The sequence below is a fragment of the Hippoglossus hippoglossus genome, chromosome 13 (assembly GCF_009819705.1).
Source record: "Hippoglossus hippoglossus isolate fHipHip1 chromosome 13, fHipHip1.pri, whole genome shotgun sequence".
Classification (NCBI taxonomy): Eukaryota; Metazoa; Chordata; class Actinopteri; order Pleuronectiformes; family Pleuronectidae; genus Hippoglossus; species Hippoglossus hippoglossus.
Genome location: NC_047163.1, coordinates 21,999,259 through 22,026,573, shown reverse-complemented (window position 1 = coordinate 22,026,573; position 27,315 = coordinate 21,999,259). Strand labels below are relative to the sequence as shown.

Sequence of the window (27,315 nt, the reverse complement as noted above, 5' to 3'; positions counted from 1 at the left end):
AGCCTGCAAATTGTAAGAAACTGTAGAGAATCTGGTGCTTTGAATTAAGCAAAGTATCCCGAGAATTCTGAGCAGCTATAATGCAACCACTATTACTGAGTTTCAGCCATTGTAAAATAGAATCAACAACACCAAAATTCAAAATGCAAAAATGATTGTCTCATTTTACTGTGATTATTCCCAGGATATTTAATTGGACGTGGCCCACTTTTGTGTATTTTTGGGGAAATAACAGCGTCTTCTCGCAATCAACAACAACTGGAGTTCTGTCGGAAGGAAAGAAAAATGTCTGCTCCCTGTTACAAGCTGCATGTAGCATGTCAGAAATTCTACAGGCTTAAAGCTGCGTGGGAGTGACATAAATAATCAAAATCTTAATGTTTATCTTCACTTAATTATTTATGAAGCAGAACAAGCAATTTTGGTCATGTAAGGTTGCGAGGACACAGCGTGCAGCTGTACACCGTGTCCTCGCAGATCGTTTTCTTACAAGTCAGCACTGTTGTCCACATCCGTTAATTATCGCTGCCTCGTGGGCAGGTTATTTTGTTTTTACTTAGTGTTGTTTATTTTTGCAGTTTTTGACAACCTGATATTTAATGAAAGGCTGTCCCACAATAGCAACATTGTAAAATGTTGAGCCTCTGGTGACTTCATTTGAGGCACTTATAATTTAAACACATTGACTCTGGTGTCAGGTTTTAGCGATAGGACCTAAATTGAATATCATGGTATTCTCACTTTTTGGACAGTAACAGTATTATATCACAGTATAACTTCTGTCTCCTTTGGCCTCGTCTTTTAGATGCTACTTTTGATGCTGTCATTGATAAGTTGGGCTGCTCCCTTTTTACCTCGCACCTTGCTTGATGAAATTAGGCTGTTGATTTATCACGGTAATGACAGTAATGCAAAACCCATGTCTTGAATACTGGTATACTGGCCACCCGTATCTGGTGTGTAGACATGTAGGTCCACCATTAGGTCCAAATATGTGCTTAATTCAAATATCTTGACTGGATGCCATGGCTGACAAGGCTGATAGTCATGTACCACACTGGATGAACTGTAACTTTAACTTGTTGTCATTGGATAAAACAAAGTTTTCATTTACTGTGGTTTATGACCAAATACATGCAAAACTGATAACATTGCAGTCAGCTTCAGTTGCACTTTGAGTTTAATGCTGTTTACCTCAGCACGGAAAGTTATGTTTTCATCAGCATTTGTTTGTTTGTTGTTTAGCAGGATTACACACATTACCATGTAACTTGGTGGAAGGATGTGGTATGGGTCAGGGAAGAACCCATTATATTTTGGTGCAGATGCAGATCACTTTGCAGATCCAGGATTTTCTTTTCTCTTTCTTTGACATTGTTACTGTATATGAGGCATTATTCAACATTTCCCATGATTTCTCAGAGAGTAATTCATGGATCTTTATTTAAAAAATCCAGCATGTTTAGAGGACTGATATTTATGAGGCCGTACAATTTGTTACAGATACAAATCTGGATCTATTGACTATAAATGTGGTGTCATAAGGGGACTGAGGAATGCACTGTTTTGAGTGCCCTTGTAGTTAGTAAGTGTTGCCATGCCAACACACTAAACTAAGATGGTGAACATTATCTAAACCAGTGGTCCTTAAATGTGTGGAGGTCTGTGAAAGGTTTTTAGGGTTCATTCATGCAAATGGTCATGAAATGTGGGTGTTGAAAAAATTCTAATAATTTATTAAAAAGTCTAATATTTTTCGAAGACATTTCTTATGATTTGTTCTTTAACATACCTAAGTAGTGTAAACAATTTTTTACAAATTTTCAACAATTGCTCCAAGCATAAACATCAGAATGCTAACGTCAGCATTGTGAGCATGTTTGCATGCTAGTGTTAGCATTTAGCTCAAACCACATCTGTGGCTTTAGGGGGAACGGACTCTAAGTTTCTCGCTTGACTGCAGACTCTTAGTCTTGACAACAGCCATATTTACAAACTGTGTCTGTATGTAAAATATGTGTCTACGAATTGTGAATATGTGAGATAATTGAAATGCAAAGGAGGAAAATAAGTCTCAAACAGAACTGCTAAAATAGTTTTTGCAAATGTATCGACTGTACTTTGTCCCTTCTCTGGCTGTTAGGAATGAACTGTTTATTCCTAATTAAACCATGATTTTTGAAATTTAACTCTGAGCAGGACTAACTTGTCACTTTGCTTGAATGAATTTAGTTGGTTTGTAGACATGTTGGATTCTAAAAAGAGTTGCAAATGGAAAACCATGTCAAAGTTTTAACCATTTGACTGAGCCTTAAACTTCATAGTGGTCGGTCTCCAGGAGTTACAGTCACATGTTGTTTGTTGCTGGAGTAGTTTCGTTCTTAAACAAGTCGCTGAACTTTTACCTCTTGCATTAGGAGTGACACTCATGACTGCCCAGCACTTTGACCCTCTGAAGTAGCTTATGCTACAATTTCATAGTCTATTACATTCAATAGGGCTGGGCCATATGGCCCAAAAATATATCAATATTACTATTTTTATCAGTCAATATTGATGATAATCACTAAATGAAATATTTGTTTCTTTCAAGTTTTTAACATATTTTTGCTCCAAAGTGAAGGTTGTACTTTGAAAGTTTTCACAATCATGTGTGCACAATGAATAAGCAATGTATCAATATATATAATGGACTTTTGTAATATTGCTTTTGGTTATTGATGAAAATTATGTTGCGATAATTATTGATATTGCTTTTTGCTCAGCCCTACCGTGTAACATCCTATCATGCATTTCTAGAGATTGAAATTCTTTTAAAGTTGCTATCAATGTCACATTTTTTACAAATACTTTTTCTGCATAATCACGTCATTATGCCTTATTGTTGTTTTTTTTTATGTGAACATGTACACAAAGTGTGCAGTACACTAAGTTTCTAGTTAATTCCTTTCACTTACATAACTTACACAGAGTTTGTGGGAGGAAACCTGTTGTAATGGTCTAGTTAATATACAAACATGGCAGAGCATTTATAGTTAACCGCATTCTTGAGGTTTGTTCATGAGGTCTGGTGCAATGTGAGATGTTGACATGTTTTTTTCTCCATGGAAGCAGATCAAATTATTGTAAGTATTCAAAATATATTTCATTAAGATTTAAATTTTGTTAGTCACGAGAATGTGTCTGTGTTTTGATTTTAAGCTGAGGGGAGCCTTAGTCAGCTGTTCATAGTCCACGACAAGTCTTCAATCTTATCACCTTTGTTGATGTGTCACCGGCTGTAGCATCGTAATCTCGTCATTTCAGTCTCTTTCCTGTCCTTTTTGTTTTGCATAGGATGCGTATACTTTAAGCCATGTGTGGACCTATATCTATGTATGTGTGTCTGTGAACAGTGCAGGCTTGTAGACACAGTGGAATCTGCCGCTCTGCTGTCTGATAAGAGCAGGACTATTTTGAGGAAGTGGTTCAGCATCTTTCACCAGGCTTCGCTGCTTCCACCTCGTCCAAACATTTCAATGTTTCAGACGCCCAAGTCTCGCAAAGAGGCAAACAAGAAATCAAATGTGTCATTGTGTAATGTCACACAATGTGTATTTAAAGAAATATGAATCCACCTGTTCTTTAATTGGGTAACAACATCTTTCTTCATTATAAATTCAATAAATAAAATCTTCTTACTTAAATAGCCAAAAATGTAAAGACAGTGTGTACAAGATATGTTATATCAAATGATAGTAATATATAAATATTTCTCCATATCCATATATTTGAATTATGTAGATAAAACATTCATCCATACTTCATCTGAAATAAGTTTATATTCTCCCTGAGGTTGTTTTTGACTATATGGTGCAAAAAGCTGTAAAATAATCTTGTGCATTTCGTGTGGTTTTACTCTATATATATATATATATATATAGTTGTAATTTCAGCTCTTTATTAGACTTTTACTTTGTTTCCCATATTGCATCAATTGTTTATGAGTGCTAAATAAGTCAGTTAAAAAAAATATCTTCCATTGGTCATAAACAGTATTGATCATGTTGATCGTGTTCAGAGCAGCATTATAAGGTGAGGTTACCTTAGCTCTCTGCTACCTGAACTTCAACGTATCAGTCTCACATTACATCTGGTGAGATGAACAAAGAAAACAGTATGCTGTTCTTTCCATCAGAACATACTTTTAGTTTTACATTAATTGTGCTATATTTCATTGTGTTTACTTAGAGACTGACTCGGCTTAGTCTTTTACTCGAACAAATGTAAAACTTTTCCAGGGTTGTTTAGTTTATCTTTATCGTATATGAAGTGCTGAATAGAATATTTCACATCAAACCAGGGGAGATCATCCATTTTTAAACACGAGAAAGAGAAAGAGAAAGAGAGGAGGCGGAAAAAAACATCTTCTTCTGGGATTTCATTCATATTCTGTGTGCAGGTAGAACTTCACTCTTTTGACAATTAAATGGAAAAATGTTTATATAAGAATTATATAAACTTTAACCTCTGCATTCTTTATGAATAACCTGATGTTAAACTATTCATGCTTGTTATGCATTAATGATTCTCTCTGTGTATTCATTTACACATCTGTAACCCTCTTTAATTATCATCAAAAGCCTAATCTTGTGCATTACCTGTGTCATATAGCCCCCTCTAGTGTTATCTTTGGAGTTGTGCACATATAAGACAGGAATTGTATCACTAAACTAACAGACAAAGTTGCCATATATAGTTGACAGTTGCTGTATATATAATTTTCACATTATTTGCAGGACCTTGGACAGGTGATTTCAGGCCCAGCTGCAACATATTTATGACAGGAAGTGACATTATTTGGATAATGTAGTGCAATACAATTGAAAATATTTTTAAAATGTTAAAAATGAACTGTATATGTATTTAGGTTTGTTCATATTATACTTTATTCTCTTGATGTTCACGTATTGTTTCATATTCAAATTAAGGCTTTTTTACATAACACAAAATGGACACACAACCATCACATTCACATTGCAGTTTACTAGACACACATCTTATTGACTGACTAACACCTCCTGTGTCCCATGCAGCAGCCAGCAGAGCAGCCAGCAGAGCAGCCAGCAAAGCAGCCAGCCAAGCAGCCATGAGGACGATAGCACTCGGTTCCTGACTCCATTAATCCTAGAAGAGAGGTGAGCAGTGTGTGTGTGTGTGTGCATACCTCTTTCTTAAAAGAGATTTTCCAAATGTATTTCTTGCAACCCTTTTGAAATCAATGTATGATGAAATAAAACTAAATGAAAATCATAGAAGATAGATTCATGCTGCTGGGCTGAACAATCAATCCAAAATGTCATTGCATTCCATAGTTTTTCAACGCTAATGTTCATTTGCTGCATGAATCCTCCACTAGAGGGCACTTCCTCCCTATTCTGATGCCCATGGTGGTGATAGTCAGACAGAGACGTTGCTGTACTGTGTGAGCTGTTTCAGTTTGTTTCATTGTGGCTTTTGATTAAGATTTTATTTTTAAATAGAAATAAAAGCCTTTTTTACACCAACATTATTCCTCTTTGAAAAACCTGTTTGGTGAGAATAGATTCGCAAACATGTAAATACAACACACTGATATTGTTTCTGATGTGACATTAATGAGCATCCAGGTCTCATTTCTTTGACATTATAACCAGTTTTTTCCAGGTAGTGTCTGGCTATTTAACAGTGATCCGACAGTGGCCACATGTAACTCCTTCAGTGTCTGTGCTTCCCTGTCGCTCAGTGTGAGATGAGAGACAGGAACCATCATTAGCTCTTCATCTCCCGGGAATTCGCTGCTGTTGAGTGATTTAACGGTTAAATCACTTACTGAACGTGGTGTGTTGGCGTGTGTATGCGTCTGTTTAAGCGTGTGTGTGTTTGTGTGTTTTTGCTGGACTGGAATTCTACTTTTAACCTGAAGTAAATGAGTGCAGCAAGGAAAACTCTGTGCCAGGTTGATTAGGAAATGGATCAGGAAATAATAACTACCTGCATTACTAAACTCCTTTCTTCCTGTGTTTTTGTCCTAGAAACTATTATTAAAGTGAGTATGAATAACACATTACTGAACAGTGCTGCATTGACGCAGGTGTTTGTGTTCTTGTTTTCGCTGCAGCCTAATTGTACTGCACTGTGAACATGGGAAAGAAAAGTTACAGTCTCCATTGTTGTTGTATGTGTATTGTCAGATGTCTGTGTTTGATTTTCAGCAAGATCCTTCTTAGTAACGCAGGATGTCAGATTTTACCAGCAGTTCATTTACTGCAGTCAGGAAAGACATAATGACCAACCAAAAATGTAAACATATATCTGGACTAGCTGTCAACCACATTATGTTCATTTCAGTTGATGGCAAATGTTTTCAAATCGATAATTTATTGGTCTGCAGAAGGACCAGTGGCATTTAGAGGCAGAGTGCAGTGGCCTTTCTGAATCTGCCAGATCTCTTGGCCTGTGTTAATGCTCTGGAGCTACTTTAGAATTATTCCTTATTCCTCCTCAAACAGTTCTACAATATACTCTCACTTTTCATTGTTATTGTGATGAACGTTGTGTGCAGAGCTTTTTATTAACGGTCTATGGTGCAGAGTGAAGTGAGAAAACTGTGTGTTAAACCTACCTGGTTTATCTGCAGTGAAGATTTTGTTGGCAATGTTTTTCATTCATAAAACTGAATTTGCTTTATTACTGTTCACACATGTGGCTTATATATTAGCTTACACATTTTACCTTACCGGTTTTACTATTTCATTCATTGCATGTCGGCTGTTTCAGAGGTCTGTTAAGCAATCGAAACAATCTTCAGTCCCAAGTTCACGACTTTTGTATCACACATCCAAATCGCCCCAAATTCGATACAGCACATCCTCAGGCCATTAACAATTCACATGCCTAGTGTGAAGCCGATATGATGAACTCTTTGCGTTCCACATACAGACAGAAAGATGTTTGTGGAATTAGTAGATAGATGTCAGATAACTAAATTCTTCTTAAAAAGATCACGAGGCAAAAAGAAGGAACGGATTGTTGTTTTAGTCTAATCTCATGCTTTTGATTGTGCAAAATCAGCTTTCTCTCCAACATCTGCAAAACATTTTGTACTGCATCCAAAATTCTGATCTCAGCAGAGTGTTAATTGCTACAGTTAAAATGTTGCTGGCTGCACAAAGAATACACTTTTTCTGATTGGTTCATTTTGCGGCAGTAAAACAAAATGTATCCAAGAAATGTTGCAGGATGGGAAAATATCCAGGAATCGTCTTCGTCTAGCCTCATTATAGGCAGCCGCTCAGCCGTCCCTGCCTTCGGCTGTGTGCATTGTTCATTACACCTCTACTCCTTCGCTCCGTCCTGCAGTCTTCCCTCTCTCACTCCTGCACATTGTCTGCTCTGTGTCTCTCCACCCGCTTGAATTAGGAACAGTACCTGTCAAACATATGGGATTTCTGGCTGCTCCTTTTTTTGCTGTGCTGGTGATAAGTAGTGAGGGGCGTCTGCAGCAGCTGCAGGAGGAGCAGCGTTCTGTAGCCGGCTTTAGAGGGCACGGAATGTCATGTCTCCTCTGCAGGTAAAAAAAACAGCTGCGGTTCTGCCGGGATGCTGCACTGCTGCAGCTACTAAAACTCTACCCGTCTCTCCGTCTCCATATCATCAGTCTTGGTTTTGCTCTTACTGCATCTGTGTTTCATCTGTTTGCCTCGTGAGTTACAGTTTGTTCGGTCTGCGTTTTTGGGGGAAGTGACAGCAGGCTGTCGGCTTATGTGTGCCACTGGCTGTGATTTTTTTTCTGCCTCTGCCAGATAATCTGGGCATCCGCGGTGGTTCAGGGAGAGAAATGGATGAAATCCTGTTGATGAAAACGAGGTCAAGTTTGCTCATTCACCGCCATTTTCTTTTATTTGCATCCTCCGCTGTAACTGCAGATAGTGTTATGTAATATCCCGACATGGCTTTGCTAAGTCAGTGTAATATGACTCATCAGTGCAAATGACGCAGCATATGATTGTGAGTTGTGAATCAGGATTACACAGTGAGAGACAGGCCATCACGGGGTCAATATATTTAAATAGACCATAGTGAGAATGCAATATTACTTATTACATAATCCAATGTAATGTATCACAGCATTTTTAGCAACTGCTTATTTCCAATGCTCGTCCCTAGAAGGGTCTTTAGGACATAACATAACACATCAGAATTAGACTATAAAATGTATTTTGTTGATGTTATACAGCAATACTAGTCAGAGTACGTTTATGTTTACATATATGCACACTAACAAACGGAATGGATGTGAATCATTATTTTTTCTAACTCATGTTTTACATTCGGTATTTTATAAAATTTTTCATATTTGTGATCTGTCCCTAACAAATGAAAGAAATAATACATTAATAAACGCATTAGAACATAATTTAATTATATTTAATGATATATAGTTATACACACACAAATCGCTCACTGATGCATTCAAAACTGTTTACACTGAATATATAATTCAACTTGTGTCATATAATGTTATCAAGCATTCTTAAACTTTTACTATACCTGTAAGTGATATTTAGTAGAAGTTTAAATGAGGAGTTTCACTTGTTTGCAAAACAGTGATAAACACAAAAAATGTGCCTACAACTACATAATGGCATACTATGTTATAAACAATCTATTTATACGGCACTTCTAAATGGTAAGTGGGGGATTTAAAGTGTTGTCCATTATGCTTTTTAGTAGGGATGCACAATTTAGATTTTTCCGGCCGATACCGATAACCGATAATTACATGCTTCACATGGCCAATAGCGATACCAATAATAATTTCACGTTTCTTCTGTAGTTAATGCACACATGAGGGTCAAATTGCAAAATATAGTAAGCAAATATGGATGAATTATGCTCAATAAAGAAAAGGAAAAAGGTTGCGGATAGCTTGTGTACTTTTTGTGCATGAGAGTAAGGAAGGTTTCTCTATACTTTGGCCTTCATGTAAAATAAATCTTATCAAATGTTTTGCATAAAAATTTAAAATAAATTAAATGCACTGACAATATCTCTGAACATAAATGTCAATTATTAAACACAATTTGTTAAAACTAAATATAAAGTGCCTATTTCATTAATAAATGAAGGCTCTTACAGAACTGACAGGCTGCTGTATGCGAGTGTATGCAACAATGTCCGTTTCCTATTGAAATCATCACCCAGCCACAGAGCCAACAAACCAACCATACTCACTGGACTGACGTATGTCAGTCCAGTGAGTATGGTTGGTTTACGTTGCTTACGTTGGCATCTATCTGACTACTATAGATTTATAGTACGTATAGTGCAGGCAGGGACACATCTGAAAAGAAGCGGCAACTTGGCGGAGTGTAGCGGGGCTAGAAAATCCTTGTCTTCTTCCACTGAAAACGGCTGGTCATCAAGAGCGATAAATTCCGTCATTCTGTCATTAATAGCTTTAGCCTGTGGACTGTATCTAGCAAACTTCCTGCAGTTCTCAAAAGCCTGCAGGATAGGCACTGCTGCACTGACACTCACTGCACTTTCCCCCCCCCTCAGTAACGGTGACTGCAAGTGCCTCATATTCTCGCTATACGTCATCGTCGCGATGACAGACTCTAAGGTGACTTATGAGGTTGGTTTGCAAATGTTTTCCCCCCTCTCGGAACCTTTGCACATTTGTTGCAAATTGCAATCCTACAGTCGCTCTCAGAAAGTTTGAAAAACTTCCACAACAGCAACGCAGTTTTCAGTTCCGCCGTAAACACATCACGCTGGTATGGACAGGCAAGGATGTATGACGTCATGAGCGCCACCAGGTGCGCTGTATTTATAGGATGTTTTATCGGCTATAATTTCCAATTCCGATAAATAAATAATAATATAAAATTCCCATTATCGAGCCGATAATATATATCGTGCATCCCTACTTTTTAGTAGTGCAGGGAACGAGAATACTGCTGAAAAGCAGCCTTGGGTACTTGAAAGTACTATTAATCTATTATTATCATTATTATTATTATTATTATTATTATTATTATTATTATTATTGTGAAATTCATCGAAACAGAAATGACTGGCAGCTTATTCCATGACCGAATCCTCTGTCCTGTCTTTTTCTTTCCAGGTCTGACAGTGCAGCGGACAAATTCAGGTAAGTCTGCTTTCTGACTTCATTACTCTCTCTGCTTTTACCTATAGAATTGTGAGTGTGCATCATGTGTTGTGTGAGTGTGCATTGTATTTTGGCGGGCTTATGGAGCAGAGATACTGGTCTGGGTGTCACCCCACTTGCCCCAGCCCGCCAACCGTGCACGTGACACAGATTTGCTTGCTTTGTCCGCCAACCAAGGTGTGTGAATGCGCTTTACATTTGGGGGAGGCCAGCAGTGAATACAGTTGCAAGCCGTGGAATGCCATTGTTTGCTTTTATTTGACAATCAACATCGGGCACAAACAGAGCTTTGTGAATTGGAAACCATTGTGGAGCTTTCAGTCTTTCAGCTGGCCAGCTGGTGGCAGGTCACACACACACACACACACACACACACACACACACACACACACACACACACACACACACACACACTGCTGTGGCCGGACGGTTTATCCTACAGGGTGTGAAGGTTTCGCTGTCACAAGAGACGCTGTGCCAGTGCTGAAGAAAAAGGGGTTTAAAAGGTGAGTAAGGGTGATGATGGTGCATCAGGAGGATTTGTTGGAACAGGGAATTTAACACAAAGCAGGTCATCCATGCTTGACTTATATGAAATGCTTTAATACTTTAAATGTCCTACAGGTTTCAGTCCATGTTACTTGTGTCTCATTGGAATCGTGTCTGAGTTTTAACTCAAACTGTTAATTTTCTGGTTGTATTTATTTATATATCCTCTATGATCGGCACAGTACACCAGTCCACTGTCGAATTTACAGTATAATAGTAATACATACAGGATGTTGATTTGTGCGTTTTTACTTCATGTGTACTTATGAGTGACAAATAGTAGAATTCACCCAAATGAATTGTGGTGGTACCTCAGTTGTTTTTACCATATTGTCGCGATATCGGTCACGAGCTGTGCTGTTTGTCCGGCACGTTTTCTGAGCCGAGCGAGGCACTGTGATTCTGGTGTATTTTTTTCTGCGCGCTCTGGTCTGCGTGCGTGCGTGCGTGCGTGCGTGCGTGGGTGCATGCGTGAGTGTGTCTGCTTTGGTATGCTTTGAGTGCTTAGTCATGCAAGTGGGGTGAGGAGCAGGCTGAACCACGTTTGAACCACTAGGAGTCTCTGTACTCCAACACACAAGATGAGGTTTATGTGGCTTAGTGTGCATTTCCTGTGAGGTCACCCATTGTTGTAAAACTAGCTAACAGTCATCTGTAATAACTTATTGTAAAGTCTGTTTCTGTTGTTCTTAGATACACAAGTTTCGCTCTGTAATAGTTTTCTTGCAGTGTGAGATGGGATATTTGGTTTGGTGCGATGTATTTCAGTAGTTTAGCCTTTTGAGTTGAATTCAATGTAGTTTTTGTTGCAGAATGAAAACACAATTCACTGAGGTCAGAGGGTCAGAAAAATTAGTTTCACTGGAATGGATGAGTTTGTAAAAAAATTGTAATGATAATAATTATAATAATAATGTATACAGCACCTTTCACAATACTGAAGGCTACTGAAAACAAACAAAAAATTCAAACAAACCAAGAACATAAACAAAAAATTGGAATGCTTGCTTGCTCTGTGAACAGGTGGGTTAGGGGTGGGGTATCGCCGGCTTGGAGTTCCTGAGGGTTGGGGGACCACACTAAATGCCCTGTCTCCATTGGTTCTCAGGCTGGTGCTAGGGCGAGATTCCCAGCGTCTGAGGTTCCAGGATGGGCTGTTATTTTATTTATTTAACAAATATATACATTTATTTATATCATTTAACAAAGCTTTTTTAATTGGAATAATCACTTACTGCATATACATGTCTTGGATACAAGTCGACTATAAAAACACAAATACAACTCAAAAGAACATCATTTTTTTGTATTTTAGAAAATCTAAGTTGTTGACACTATGGTGTAGTACAGCAGGTAGAGGTATATATTTGAAAGTACTTAATAAGCTCCAGCCTGCTGGAAATCTAGTCAGAGTCTGCGACAAACCCAGCCAACTCCAGCCAATCAGAGCGCGAGGTGAGGTGAAGGTGGTGAAGGTATATGTTGTGGTGACGTGCCCCCTTTACACTACACATTGACGAAATCAAGCAAGAACCATGCATGTGAGGGACAGGGCAACACAAACTCATTACAGCTTATATAAACTTGGGCCGGGTTCAGACACAAAACCCAGAATGCCTGTCGGGTTCAGGCTGGGCCCAGTTCATTTTCTCAGCCCAAGTTGCTGTCTTTTCTTTACAACTGATGTCCATTGAAGAGTTTCACCTCCTCCAGCCTGTCATTCTTTAGCAGGCCGACACAGAGGAGCAGGCGGATCAGTCAGACTCCTGGTGTACATGTGTCGGCTCCTGGTGTTTTTATCAGGGGTTTCTCCTGGTGAAGTTTGTGTCGTGTTTGACCCCGATCACAAGACAGCAAGTTGTATAATGTGAACTATGCAGCAACCTGCCGACTTTCAGCAAACTTAGTTTAAGACACCTAGTGTCATTTGTTGATATTACATGAAAGTATAAATATATACTTAATCTTCAAATATGATCATGTTAAATCATCCCAGTCTTGCCTCTATCAGAGCACATCTCTTGTTTTGTTTCTGTATCCCGTGTAACTGTGTTTCCTAAGAGGTCTTGGGTTGCACAAACTTCCTAAGATCAATATATAGTTTTTTTTATAAAGCCAACTGTAAATAATGCATGTAAAAAGCCCTCTGCCGGGATTAAGTTGGCAGTACGAAAGTGCATTTGGAAACTTTTAAAAAGGGGTTTGAGTCGGTGGCTGTCAGTGTGTGTGCAAGGCAGGGAGAAGCTCTGATGCGTTTTGCGGCTGACAGAATCATGGCTGCCGAGCTGAATAATGTGACAGTAACAAATCTTGCCCTTATAATGGTTGTTATAATACAGTAGCTCTGCTGCTGTAGAGTCTCCAGAGAGCCGCGCACTTTCTGTCTTTTGTTCTAAATGTCTGCATTGCTCTTGCACCTTCTCAGTTGCCCGGATTATCGATCATCGTCTGTGGTTTGACACATTAGCTTCCAGAGATTTTAGGTCAGCATAATCTGATCTTTCTCTTTACTCTGTGCAGGGGCCTCAGAAAAGCATGGATCGGACATATTGAGTAAATGATACTCAGAAAGTAGACAAGCTCCTAGTTTCTTGTTACCTGTGACTTTCAAACAAGGGAAGGAGAAGTCAAGTACAATTACACAACAGATAGCATGTTGTGAGGGACTGATATTGATGGTCCATATTAATCAATTGAAATCATGGCAAGGCACATTTCATTCACAGATGTAGATTCAAGGTTAGAAACAACACAGAGAAAGAAATCAATTTAAAATCAGAGAGCAGATTTTCAAAATCCAAGCAAAAGAGAATAAAAAGAGCAGAATAAAAGAGGTAAACAGATAGAGAGGTAAAAAAAAGAAGAAGGTAAATCTGTATAAACATTTGCCAAATAAGTTAAAAGGAGTAAAATAATACAAATAAATGAAATACAATGATGTAATGACCTTAGCTTTTGTAAAATAGTTTAATTACAGGCACTTGTGAATAGAAATAAATAAATCTGGATTTAAAAGCTGCAGTGGATGGAGCCTTCGGTTCCAGTGCTGTACTGCATAATGAAAGGCTGCTTCTTCATTCCTTTTCCTCTTAATCGTTCTAATTTCACATAATCCATGCATCTTTGCTTTGTGCTGATAATTTGTATTATATTTTATTTATAAAAGCACAGTATTGAACCACAGTTGTTTTGGTCATAGTGGCTGTGGTGCTTAATTCATTCTTCATCTAAATGTATTATGTAGCTGACTGATATATAGTTTCTCTTTATTTGCCTTACATGGTTTCATCTACAGGGTTTTTTCCTCTCTAATGCTTCCTGTAGTTACACACCAGTCCAGCTCCAGCTGCAAACAGTATGTGGTTATGACGAGGAAGACTGTGATGAATCTGGGTCATGGACTTTGCCTGGGTAGTCATGTCTCTCCTGATGCGATGACTTCATGACGTAATTTCCCCATATTCCTGTGTGCATTTGTGTACGTGCACCCACCGTGTCGCTCATGTAGCTTCTCACAAAGGCAACGTGATGCTTTGGTCGAGGAGCGCGGATGCATGTCTGCGGCTTTGTAGTGCAGACGGGGAGACGGAGGAGGAGAGATGGAGAAAGTGAGGGAGAGCAGAGCAAGGGAAGGGATGCTGATAAAGAAGGGAGAGCAGGGAAGGAAGTGAAGGACCACCCTTATCAAGCATAGCCGCTCTCAGGGAGCCTACCAAAGGGACCTTCCCACACACACACCATGGTCGACCAGCCAATCAGAGCGCTCACATCCTTGACCCATCCTCCCTCATACAACTGCTCATGCATGGCTCAGTGATGCTGATGTGAGGTGATTCGATAGGAAGCAAGGCTACAAACCTTCCTGGACAGAAAACTGAATCTCGCTGCGTTTTTAAAATACAGGGAGGGGACATACTGGTTAACAATGTCAGTGAGGAATCGTAGATAAAACTGTGGACGTCCTTACAGCCTTGAAAAGGCATTACAGATGACAACTGTTGTCTTTATCACCTTTCTTTGCAACTTTCACTGTCTGAGGGGGTGATATTATTTTTCCTGACTGAATTTGAGTGTGCTGTATGAAGGAGAAGGACCAGGGGGATTTTTTTGTGGCTTGGAGCTGATGACAAACGATGCCGGACAAGTGAGAATCTGACAACGAAACGGCGGGACAGTGATTGAAGAGAGGCCATGAGAGCCAGAAGAGAGGCCAGGATGGTGTCTACCTGTTCACCATGCACAAACATAAGGTCAGGTCTGATTTCCCTTCTCTTTACTTTCCTTTAGCTGTGGTACCTTCTCATCTTGTCACCTCGAGTTTGGTGAGTAAACAAATTAGCTGTCATGCAGACAGGAAGGGGTGCATGAAATAACAAATCTTATTTTATCCGTAACCTGTATTTACAAGTTAAAGACCCAATGACAGTCTTGCATCCTAGATTATCTTTTTACTACAACATGTGCTAGCACGATTACACACCAGACTACTGGTTACTGGCAGTGCTAATGATGTTTCTACTGACCACATCAAATGACGACCCCGGCAGTGTTCTGCAGCTGTACCCTTTCCTGTTTTGACCCTTTTGGGGAAAACAGATTTTTCTCCCTTACTGTCCACAGTAGGCTTTTTAATGTCAATAAACTTATTTTAAAATTTTTTATTAAATTGATTGAAGGATTTAAGTATTTCAAGATTTAAAGATTCAGGGTGTAAGATTTAGTGGCATCTAGTGGTGAGAGTTCAGATTGCAACCAGCTGAATACCTCCCTTCAACCTCCACTGCCAAGCGGGAAGGAGAACCCGCGGTGGCCTTCAGGTAACCCTTCAACATGTAACGTAAAAAAAGAGCTGCTTATTTGGCCTTTCTGGGCTACTGTAGTGGATTCAGTGAAAGACTCCTCATGTAGATATAAAGGGCTCCTTCTAAGGCAATGAATATACAATTGTACAATTCTTAGTTTAAGGTGATAATAAACTAATGAAATAAATTAAGGATTTTATATTTCAATTCTGCCAATCGATCACCATAAATCATTCACAGTGGATCTTTAAATCCTAAAATAAATTACTATATATCAGTATTACTGCAATACACCTCACACACACACAAATGTGTGTAGAAATAATTATCCGTCTGCCTTCTGGGCCTCCTAAATCTACACTGTGATCTCTGCTCCCCAGGTCTGTTAAGGGCAATTTGGTTAGATTTACTGTGCCTGTCGATGGGGACACAGGGCAGTCTTGGGCAGATTGCTTCAGGTTAACTCTCTGCCATAAATACAGCTGGCAGGTATCACTGTGTCACCTCCACAACAGTATCTCTTCAGCCATTAATTTGGAATGATGGTCATTGAGGATCTTAAGAAGGGAACATACAGACATCTTCATATATATTTATATAATGAGATTCAGTAAGATTTCTTTATATGACAGCTCTTTAAATTCACCAAACAATGATTTTGTTAAACATTTTGTTTGCACTATCATCATGCTGTGACAACCCTTGCTGCAAAAAAGCTGGAGAAGAGAGGCGGTCAATGTATTCATTATCGCAAATATTGATCTGTACTGATATTGATGCATATTGCACCAAAAATGCTGGCTGTTGTCATTGAGTGTGCCGTCATTTTAAAAGAAAAATGTGTTCATGTTCTCACAATTCATCAAGAATATTGTGCTGTTTCTGCCTGTTGCTACAACAAAACAGTAATAAAAAACTAATATCGATTTGGACCAACTAAATTAGCTTCTGGAGCCACTGATATTCACCCATATAATTTAATGAAAATATAAAACACAATAGCTGTGTCTCAATTTAGTGGCCAAATCTAAATACTATCAGCACATCGCCTTCCCCACCAGGGAACAACATTGGACTGCTGCTACACCCCAATCAGAGACTTTTATAAACCCCTCCCCCGCCCTGTATTTTGGCAAAGTAGATCACTGCTCCATCCTGCTGCTGCTCGCATATAAACAGAAACTTAAACAGGGAAAAAGGTTTCCAGGGTCATCCACAAATGGAACACTGAGACTGATGAGACTGCAGCACTACTTTGAGACAACTGACTGGCAGATGTTTGAGGATGCAGCTGGTGGAAATATCAGTGAATACACAGACTCTGTCATGGGTAACATAAGTATGTTGTCTCAAAAACTACCGTCTGCACCTTGAAATCAGGAGACCCTGTAGCCTACAAAGCAGCCAGTTACAACCTACGCAAGTCCATCAGGGATGCCAAAAGGGACTACAGGGACAGAGTGGAGTCCAACTCCCGCAGCTCTGCAACAGGCGCATGTGGTCTGGATTACGCTGCATCACAGATGACAAAGGGAGGACCAGGGACATAGTTCAGTCCACTGCATCACTCCGGGACAAGCTCAACACCTTCTACGCACGGCTCAACCCAGTTCCTGCCACACGCCAATGTGTGGATGGGGAGGCTGCCACATCGACCCCAGTAGCTACCGACGTAAGACGGTCCTTCAAAGCGGTCAAAGAAACCCCTGCAAAGAAAAACCCAGGTCGTGCACTCAGGGTGTGCGCTGTTCAACTGGCAGAGGTTTTCACCAACACCTTCAACCTCTTCCTGAGTCAGTCCTTGGTCCCCACCCTCAAGGCATCTATAATTTTTCCAGTTCCCAAGAAACCAGTGGCCTCCTGCTTAAATGACTACCGCCCTGTTGCACTGACATCAGTCATCATGAAATGCTACTAGTGACTAGTCAAAACCCACATCTAATCCTCCCTTCCGGACACCTTGGACCATCTTCTTTTGCCTACAGACCGAACAGGTCCACAGACGATGCCATCGCCTTGGCAACCAACACAACGCTCACCCACCTAAACAAAGGGAAAACATCTCTGAGAATGCTCTTTGTTGATTACAGCTCGTCTTTCAACACCATTATTCCCTCAAAACTCGTCACGGAGCTCATTGTTCTTGGCCTGGAGACCTCCATCTGCAGCTGGATATATGACTTCCTGACAGGCAGGCCCCAGGTGGTGGGAATTGGCAGTCACATCTCCTCCCAGCTGATACTAAAGAGGGGCGCACCTCAGGGCTGAGTGCTCAGCCCCATCCTGTATTCCCTCTTCCCCCACGACTGCACAGCCAAGCACAGCTCCAACACATCATTAAGTTTGCAGACGACACAACCATCCTGGGCTTCATCACAAACAATGACAAGATTTACAGAGAGGAGGTGACGTCACTGACGAGCTGGTGCAAGGCAAACAACCTCTCTCAATGTCAGCAAAACGAAGCAGATGATCGTGGATTACAGATACAGCAGGGAGGTGGACACCCCCCCATCCACATCGAGACAGCAGCTTCATGTCCCTGGGTGTGCATGTCACTGAGGACCTTTCCTGGACACTTCAAACAGACACCACGGTCAAGAAAGCTCGTCAGAAGCTCTTTTTTCCGAGGAGACTGAGGAAATTTGGCATGGAGGCCAGCATCCACACAAACCTCTACCACTGCACCATAGAGAGCTTGCTGACGGGCTGCATCACAGTCTAGTATGGAAACTGTTCCGCTCACAGCCACAAATCAATGCAGAGAGTGGTAGAGACGGCACAATACATCACTAGAAACATTCTCCCAACCATCCAGGACATTTACCACCAGCAGTGTCTGCGAGAGGCACACAACGTCATCAAGGACCACAGCCATCCAGTACCAGACCGTCTCATTTTAGTTAGGCCGACGCTGTACACGCAGCCGTTGGAGGATGCAGCAGACGACGGCTGCGTAGACCGGGTCCTCTGCAGGATGCGGCTGCTGATTTGAGAGGCAGCTAATGATTTCAACTCATTGCATAAACATATGACTACAGCCCCCATCTTTACGTGCTTTTGCATCCCAGGCGCAGTAAAACAGTGCTGTAAAATGAACGCACTCTTAGGGCCTGATCTAAGATCCCAAATAAAGAGCGCTAAATTGTGTCTGCATTATAACAGATGCAGGTTTGGTTGGTGGGCGTTTTGAGGGTGATCTACTAAACATAGTAGCGTGAATGATAACAGGTGCAAACATGGTAGAGGCAGTTGTATTTAAATTAGTGTTTTGCGTGCGTCACTGGTTTCCACCTCAAGCGAAATTGAATGCCATGGAATTGGAGGTGTTAGTGGAAGAGGCAAACAAAAATGTTGTTGAGCTACAACAGAGACATTTTAATATAACACAATATGGTATCTGTGAGAAAGTAAATGCTATGGGTAAAACAAAAAGAACAACCGATTTAAATTAAAAGAAGATGGCAGGACATAAGAAGAAGAACAAAATTTTTAAAAGCTCATAATAAAACCTCGGCAAATAAAACAGGTGGGTGGCCGGTGGACGAGATGCCTCTGACCAATATTGAGCAGCAGGTGCAGTTCACTGTCTGTGGCACGAGCGCTCAGGCGCCACACTCAGGCCATTGTATCTGGTCTGACGGTGGCCATCAGTGCCCTGGCAAGAGGGATCGAAGATGGGCTACAGGCATTGGTGAGGTCTCTCAATACAAGCGGCCCCATTACGGAGCAGCCGGGGAATGGAGAGGGAGGAGAGCGCACCGGAGGTGATGAACGCACTGGAGACAAGCGTAACTTGCGAAAAAGAAAATGTTGGCTAAAAGATAAGATAAGATATGAAGTCCTTTATTAGTCCCGCAATGGGGAAATTTGCAATGTTACAGCAGCAGAAGACATCACATAAGTAGCATGCAGTACTTGTGTGAAGGAATATAAAGAAATAGAAATATACAACAATATATAGAAAAAAATATATAAATGTGAATGTGATTAGACAGTGTAAAGTGTAAAGAAATATATTATGTGTCAGAATATGTACAGTAAATGGATTGCACATAATGGTTTATATTGCACAGAAATCTTTTACTAATGAGTATAGTACAGTGAATATTGCACAGTTGAGAAGTGTTAAGTGACAGTCCATAGTGGTGGTGCATGTAGTTTTACTTGGAGCAGAGCTGGTTGTAAAGTCTTACTGATGCAGGAAGGAACGACCTGCGATACCTCTCCTTCAGACACTTAGGGTGGATCAGTCTGTTGCTGAAGGAGCTGCCCAGTGCTGTGATGGTGTCCTGCAGAGGGTGGGACTGCAGGACCACCACCAAGAGGGAAATAGGAAGACATAATGAACGTCAATACTCATTTTTCTTTAGGTTTGAGGTAAATTTTCTGTTCTTTAGTGGCTGTGAATGCTCAGTATTGTTTAGCTGCAGCCATCTGTGAGATACACTGTGCCTATTAGCACCTACCTTTCAAATGTATTAAATATAGATGCAGTCACAATCCCCGCAATTACTTTCAGGCTTTGTAAATCACAATGCGTGTGCTAAACTAAAGTATTTGCATCTACTCCTCCCAATATTTTGCGCACTCGGATAGAAACGCCCGGTATTCTATATTATTAATGCAATCGTTCAAAATAGACAGCGTGTGTGATTCTGCACTCAATCCTCTGTGCGCACCGTTGGTAGATCAGCTTGCATGTTTTTTTGCGAGCGAAATCAAGTTTGCACACGTTTTTACACGTGCAAACCTTTAGTAGATCAGGCCCTTATAGCGCAATCTTGCACTACCTCGAGCTCCTCAAACACTGGTGCCATCTTATTATTGGAGTATTAGTTTCACTTGGAATTTGAGGTCTGGGAGATAAAGATCCATTCAATTCGGTAATTTGGAGCATTAACAGTATTAGTACGAAGGCGAGGCAGCTAAAATGTCTTATTCGGTTTTTCACATCAGCCCATACTGCATCCACCTGTCTGGCCAAGTGTCTGCATTCAGCAGTCCTCCACTGCTGACTAATCACAGGGCGTCTTCTGTAATTCACATATGTTCATCAGCAAATCAATCCCGCTGATCACACTAAACGTCTGCAGTTCTGCCCCAGCAAGCCAACAGTTAATGCAGTTACTTTTTCTGCAAATAAGTACTCTCATCCAGATGCATGTCTACAGGGATGAACCTTGAATATGTTGTAGGTGCAGATCCATCCGTCACGTAAAAAAATGATTGGCATCATTGTTTTATGCTGAACACTGCAGGGGTGTCGCTATGCAGAGCTGTTGAGAATTAACACTGAACCCAATTGAAAGGCAATTCTCAGCACCAGCTTGCCTATCTCTAACAAATCCTTTAATTGGAGTGGGTTGTATTCAGGTTTCATAAATAAAGAGTTGTAATCTACAATCTGTCTCCTCTAACTTACCTCCTTCCATCTCAGACATGATTGATTTTGCCTCTAGCTGCTCTGCAGGGGCCGCAGATTATTCTTACTAAGGGCTTTCTCTGTTCTTCTGCATCTTACACTTGTGATAGAGCAGTGTGTCCAGGGTCAATGCTACACATCAGTTTTCTAGCTTCTCATCATGAATAACGAAGACACCGTGCATTTATTTTTCCTCCTTCTGGCGGCAACATGCAGCGGCATTTACCCTTTTATACATTTATTTCCTTTAGTGTCAACGGGAAACACCTCAGTCCGTCAGCTTCTCCGAGTGATTAAACTTGATACAGGCATAAGATCTGAAGAAGGTGCTGCACAGGGCCTGAGAGAGTGAGGGGAGTAAAGGAATGGGAAGAAATTGCTCTGACTGGAGAGGGAAATGTATTATCAGGTGCCACAGGGAAAAAAATGAATTGATTGAATAGATGGGGGAGTGGTTGAGGGCCTGTGATCACAGTGATTCATGGTGCATGTGGGCGCTGTGTATTGAGTCACTGGCAGCGGCAGCGACTCAGGCAAAGGACTGCTTTGCTTCATACATGCACACACAAACATGCAAATGCAAGCGTAATTGTAATTTTGTCATAAATGTTGCTCTCAAACAAGAATTATTTGGATTGGAATAAATACAAACAGCAAATATCAGAATATATTAACAACTAATAACCATGCAGAGATGACCAATAGTGTTGCTCTTTAACGCAAAGTAGGCAAATATAATCTGAACCAGCATCATGACAGACAAAATAAAAGCTTCTGACCTTTTGTGAGGACCAGCGATCGCAGAGACTACAACTATTATATAATTATTTATATTACGATAATCTTTTTTCCTTGTTTTTCTGTTTTTCTTTTTTTTGACGAGATTTCTCATAGCCAGACATGCCTCAGTTCTCGTGCATATTAGTGATAATCAGCTGTCATCAGGGCAATCACTTCATGAAAAATAAAGCCGAGATTCTACCCAAACCTCTCATGTACTCTTCTCTACCTTCACCGATAGGCCAAGCAAAAGAAGTGGAAGAAACTGATATGGAAACCTCAAAGGTAGGAAATAACTCATCCACCAAAAGACACTCCACACATGAGCTGTGCTGATGTTACTATATGGCAGCTCAGATGTGCTTCATGTCATCAAAGCAAAGATAAATAATAGGTTGTGGCACATTGTACCATCCTCCATCCTCCGCTTGTACTTCTCATAGACCATATAACTTCCTAGTTATCATTAGACAGACATAAAAAGCCATGCAGGTGATGCATTATGTCTCAGAGGCAGCTGTTCCACTATGCCGTGCTGTATTATACATCCCACAAGTGCACCTATAGCTCCCCTCCACTTGTTCTGGTCCTCAAATTTCACTGCCTGTGAGATCAAGGAACCGAACTGCTGTAGCGTAATTTACTGATACACTGTCAGCATTGGTCCTCTGCAGGAGCACCGCAGCTTATGAGACATTACAGTCATTTTAGCTCTAATCTGTATAGTCTTAAATATAAGTAACTTTGCTGTAACGTTAAGACTGTGAAGTTTTACTTGTCCTTTGAGAACATTTGTTATCTGTGGCTCAGGAGGAGCTTTGAGAATAACAGAAAGTAAAACTGTTGCCAATGTTTTGCTTGACACATACTCAGGACAAGATGTCAGACATCTCGGCTTCTTTATTTGTCTTATGGTGACTTTATGGGATTTATGTAAGTTGTAGTCTAATCCAATTAATACTGTAAAATACAGAAACAGATTAGTGACATAATTTACAGTAGTTGAATTTCTAGACACCAACGTGTAATTTGTGTATTTGTAATTTTCTACCATTGCTACACAGATTTGAAGGTTTACCGATTTATCGATTTGCTGATAAAAATCAGCCGATATGAACCTGTCACAGACATATACACCTATATGAAAACTTTTAATTTACAGAATGAACCATGCAGAAAAGATGAGTACATATGAGTTTACATTTACATTTTCATAATTCAAGTTTTATATATATTTTTTTGTGTTTGTGTTTCCTTTCTTCATAGTTATTTACAATAACTGTTTATGATTAAACTGTAAGATATAAAACATTTTGTCAAAAGGGTTTGATCATGACATCTTAGGAATCATTGAGAATTTTAAAAAAATCACCACATCACCCACAAAAATCCAAATATGCTGGCTCTGGTTCAGATGTGCATGTCCATACTGTTAGTTCCAGGTTTATCACAAACCTGCACACAACCTGTTGGACTGATGATGAGTTACATAAGACAGAATTTGATGTCTTGGGGACACCAGAGGACGATCTCCTCCTCTGTAATATTTGACCTTGTTGATGTTATCCAAGGTTTCTGGTTCAATACAACGTGGTCGCTGTATGTGGGGGGGAAAAGCAGCGGGTCCTCATTCATGACATTAGCTTTGCAGATTCCATTTGTAAGTCTCAGGCCTTGCTGGGTGATTGTTGCTTTGTCACTATGAGTGACGTGGATCATTTGTGAGGCTTAAAATAACTCGAGAGCCGTCCTTGAAGGCCTTGTACGTGTGGTAATGGCATAGCAACCCAACCACTGGTATGCAAATGAAAAAAAATCTGTGTGTGTGTGTGCGTGTGCGTGTGCGTGTGGGGCTTAGCATCATGTTTCCCAGGCTGCATCTGTATGTCTGACTCAAAACAGCAGGCAAGGTTCACATGTGGCCCTGAAGCAGCAGGCTGGACCGCTCTCAGCTCTGATGATGGCAGGGTCGTCTCTGTGGCAACAGCCCTGAGTGACTAGATGGACGTTTTTTCCTGGGAGGGGTCAGTCAATATCTCTCCACCCACTGCCTTCTCTCATGACTGCTCTCTGCAGCCAGACTCCTTTTAACATAAAAGTAGCTTTCCTCACTCCACCTTCAAGCCTTTGCTGTATGCAGTTCAGAGACGCTGAAAATCTCACTGAGGAGATGAGTTATAAAGCTTATGAACATGGACACCTTTTAGACAGCATCATCCCTGCAGTCGCTGCATGTGTTTTTAAGAAACTCTCCTGTTTGAATAAAGGTTGAACAAAGTCTCCTCGGAGGATACAGCGTGAGGACACAGATGGGGTTATTGTTTCACCTGCAGAGATTTGTGTTCAAGCGTTACAAACAGCGAACAAGCCCCTGAGCGACAGCACATCTGACCATGATGTCTCCCTAGTCACAGTGTCCTACGGTCTCGTGGAGCTATTTTATAACTGTGTGATGACTGAGTTGCCAATGTGCAGTTACGTAATTAGCTCATTAATGGCTCACAATTATATTTGAGGGAGAAATTTATGCTGTTGAACATGCGATCATGACAAATCACATGACCGTGACAAAAAGATGCTCAGGAAAACATGCTGTAAAATCATAGTTTATCCAACTTAAAATCTTAATTGGATTTGTGCATATTTCAGATAATACTTTATAATGGAAACAATCAAATTCCACTGTGGACATTAATGGGTTAGAATCATAGACTGTTTGTTAAGATGGACGACCTGACTGCTCCCCAAAAGTGAAGCCAAAGCGTCTCGGTTGCTGCTTGGTGGCTGGCTGCAGTACAAATCATAATCCCCCTCCCCCTAGTTATCTAATGGGACATGGGCCAAACTAAAAGGTCAGAGTACACTTCAAATAAATTGTCAAATAAAATAATATATTATCTCACTTAGGTATGAAGTGCTTATTCTTTCAGTTAGTTGGCTTTAAAGGAGTTATTTGGTGTTATAAAAATGAGGTTAAACATCATGGCTGACAGCTGAGACTGACTCGTGTCTATTGAAGGGACCTCGCTGCCGCTCCTCAATCCCCTCCCTATCCCATCTAGAGGATATCTTAGCTTTGTTTCTGGATAGTGAGAGGAAGTGGGGATGTGTGATCTTTATATACAGCCTATGAACTGTAGCAATTCAAAATAATGGGGGTCAATGTCACTATCATTGAAAGTTTTTTAGGTAATAATAGCCAATGACTAAAACATGGGTCTGGAAATCCTCATTCTACTTTTTAGTGGCAGTCTTCCATAAATTAAGCAGCATATGCAAACTATCACAACGTCTGAACCATCGTCACTCACATGGACAGGTATTGATCCATTTTTTGCTACATTTTCTTTTATGAACTTTCATAAAGAAACCGCTAATAGGTGGAGGGATTTTTAAAAAGGTTCATGTCAATGAGTGCAAAACTCTTTGACATTTCTGACCCTTACACACAGCGGTGTCAGCGGTGCAGTGATACAGCAGCAGCTAAAGTGTATAACACACACTCGTGGATGTGGACTAGATCTGGAGAGATCAGCGTAACCTTATCTATCTGTGTCATGACATCATTTTTCTGTACAGAGCTGCTGTGTATTTGAGGAGCTCGAGGTCACTGATGATAGTTACTGCTCCACTTTAGGCAAAGAGATCTTGTGCCTTTTTCGCTGGTAGCCAATAGAGATATGCTGATAATTGAAGTATTATTATGCATTAAGAGAGAATTTATCACTACTGATGTGACACCAATGCAAACATTATAATTAATGGATTCTCATTAGAGCAGAGCCTTGTTTTTAAACTAACAAATTTAAACTAATGACATTTATTATGTCAGGATTTCTGGTGTCAAATGAACGTTTCCCACCTCCTGACTTTTAAAATACTAGTCAATTAACAGCCTAATAAATGTTGCCCTCTAGCTTCAAGTCATACAGCTACTGCTAGTCAATATAGTCAATGAATCTTTAGTGTGTCATGGTGTAGTATAGTGTAGAGAAACCGATTGGAGGTTTAACCACTGCATCAAGCTTTTTATTCTTTTACACTCAATTTTCTTTATTTTACTATATGACAAATGCCACCGGGGTCTCCCCACAACAACCAGAGACGAACCATTCACTCTTCAGCATTTTATTTCCTTCACCACACACGTGAGCAAACATAAATTCACACAACTCAACTTAAGTTGTCTGACACATAACCTTTACAGGTTTCTCGGCTCGGCTCAGCTCAGCTCTGTGTCTGTGTCCTCGCCAGTCCTCCCTGTGTGTCTCTGTGTCCCCGGGTCTCTGTGTCCTCTCCAGTCCTCCGTGTGTGTCTCTGTGTCCCCGGGTCTCTGTGTCCTCTCCAGTCCTCCGTGTGTGTCTCTGTGTCCCCGGGTCTCTGTGTCCTCTCCAGTCCTACGTGTGTGTCTCTGTGTCCCCGGGTCTCTGTGTCCTCTCCAGTCCTCCGTGTGTGTCTCTGTGTCCCCGGGTCTCTGTGTCCTCTCCAGTCCTCCGTGTGTGTCTGTGTGTCCCCGGGTCTCTGTGTCCTCTCCAGTCCTCCGTGTGTGTCTCTGTGTCCCCGGGTCTCTGTGTCCTCTCCAGTCCTCCGTGTGTGTCTGTGTGTCCCCGGGTCTCTGTGTCTCTCTCTGGCAGCACTGCTGCTGCCTTTTGAACCAGAGGATCAATCAGCCATCAGCCCTTACAGAGTTATCCTCTGGTGCAGGTGGAGGTGCTCTCTGAGCCATCTCCATGCCCACAGTTACATTTTTGACTAATCTGACATTACTACATTTTGCCAGTTTCAGGGCTCAATATTTTGTGAGAAGAGCCTTTCGTAAATGGCCACAAATGTAGCTTTAATACAAAGCTTTGGTTTATAGTATGGGATGCTCCAATCTGGCCTTTTCTTTCCTGAAACCATTTTCATCACATAAATATTTTCTATCCAGCTAAAAATCAGATTTCCTGCAATTTACTGGGGTTTATAATTGCTACTGATTGTGGAAGACACTGGTTGTTACTGTTTGCATTTTATATATATTTAATTGTATGTTATTGCTTTTCACTTACTGCTCTTGTACTTTAGGTTTCCGTCTTAATATTTCTCCTCGAACTACAGTACATGCTGCATAATAAGCATTATCTTTCCCCCCATTTTTCTGCTTAACACCAAAGCAAATTCCCTATGCTGAAAGGCTACCTGGCAATAAATCAGATTCTTTACGCTACTCAGGTGTAGGTGATCGTTGTCTCACAAACCTAAACCTACTGTTCAGGTTAATAGAGGTAATCCCAAACTCCATTTTCCTCTACCACCTCTCTCTCCCTCTCTTCTCCTCCTCCCCCTTGTTCTGCTTTGTTTTGTAATTATGGGCATATGTGTGTTTGAGGAGAAACTTGGGTCTATTTTCATCCTGCTTGCTGCAGCAGAAACAGGAAATGGGCTTTCCTTTTTTTAAGTGAGTGCTTTAATGTCAGCACGTGCTTGACTTTGTTCTTTTATTCACGACACACGTGGCAGGCCCCATCTGCATCTTACTTCAACGCTTTTTTGGGGTGGACCTGATATTGAACATGATA

The 27,315-nt window shown here is 40.6% G+C and overlaps 1 protein-coding gene across 13 annotated transcripts in view; it reads left to right on the top strand.

Annotated features, from left to right (window-relative positions):
* Positions 1-27,315, top strand: part of gramd1bb (GRAM domain containing 1Bb) — a 119,725-nt gene that overhangs the window by 39,216 nt on the left and 53,194 nt on the right. For 8 of the 13 annotated variants that reach the window (XM_034605465.1, XM_034605464.1, XM_034605468.1 and 5 more), the window contains 2 exons: positions 5,076-5,177; positions 10,151-10,177. In XM_034605465.1, coding sequence (XP_034461356.1) covers positions 5,076-5,177; positions 10,151-10,177 — 129 coding nt within the window. Of the gene's footprint in view, positions 1-5,075; positions 5,178-10,150; positions 10,178-14,615; positions 14,998-21,995; positions 22,040-27,315 lie in introns of those variants that run through there. The other 5 variants (XM_034605467.1, XM_034605482.1, XM_034605475.1 and 2 more) reach the window with 4 other exon arrangements.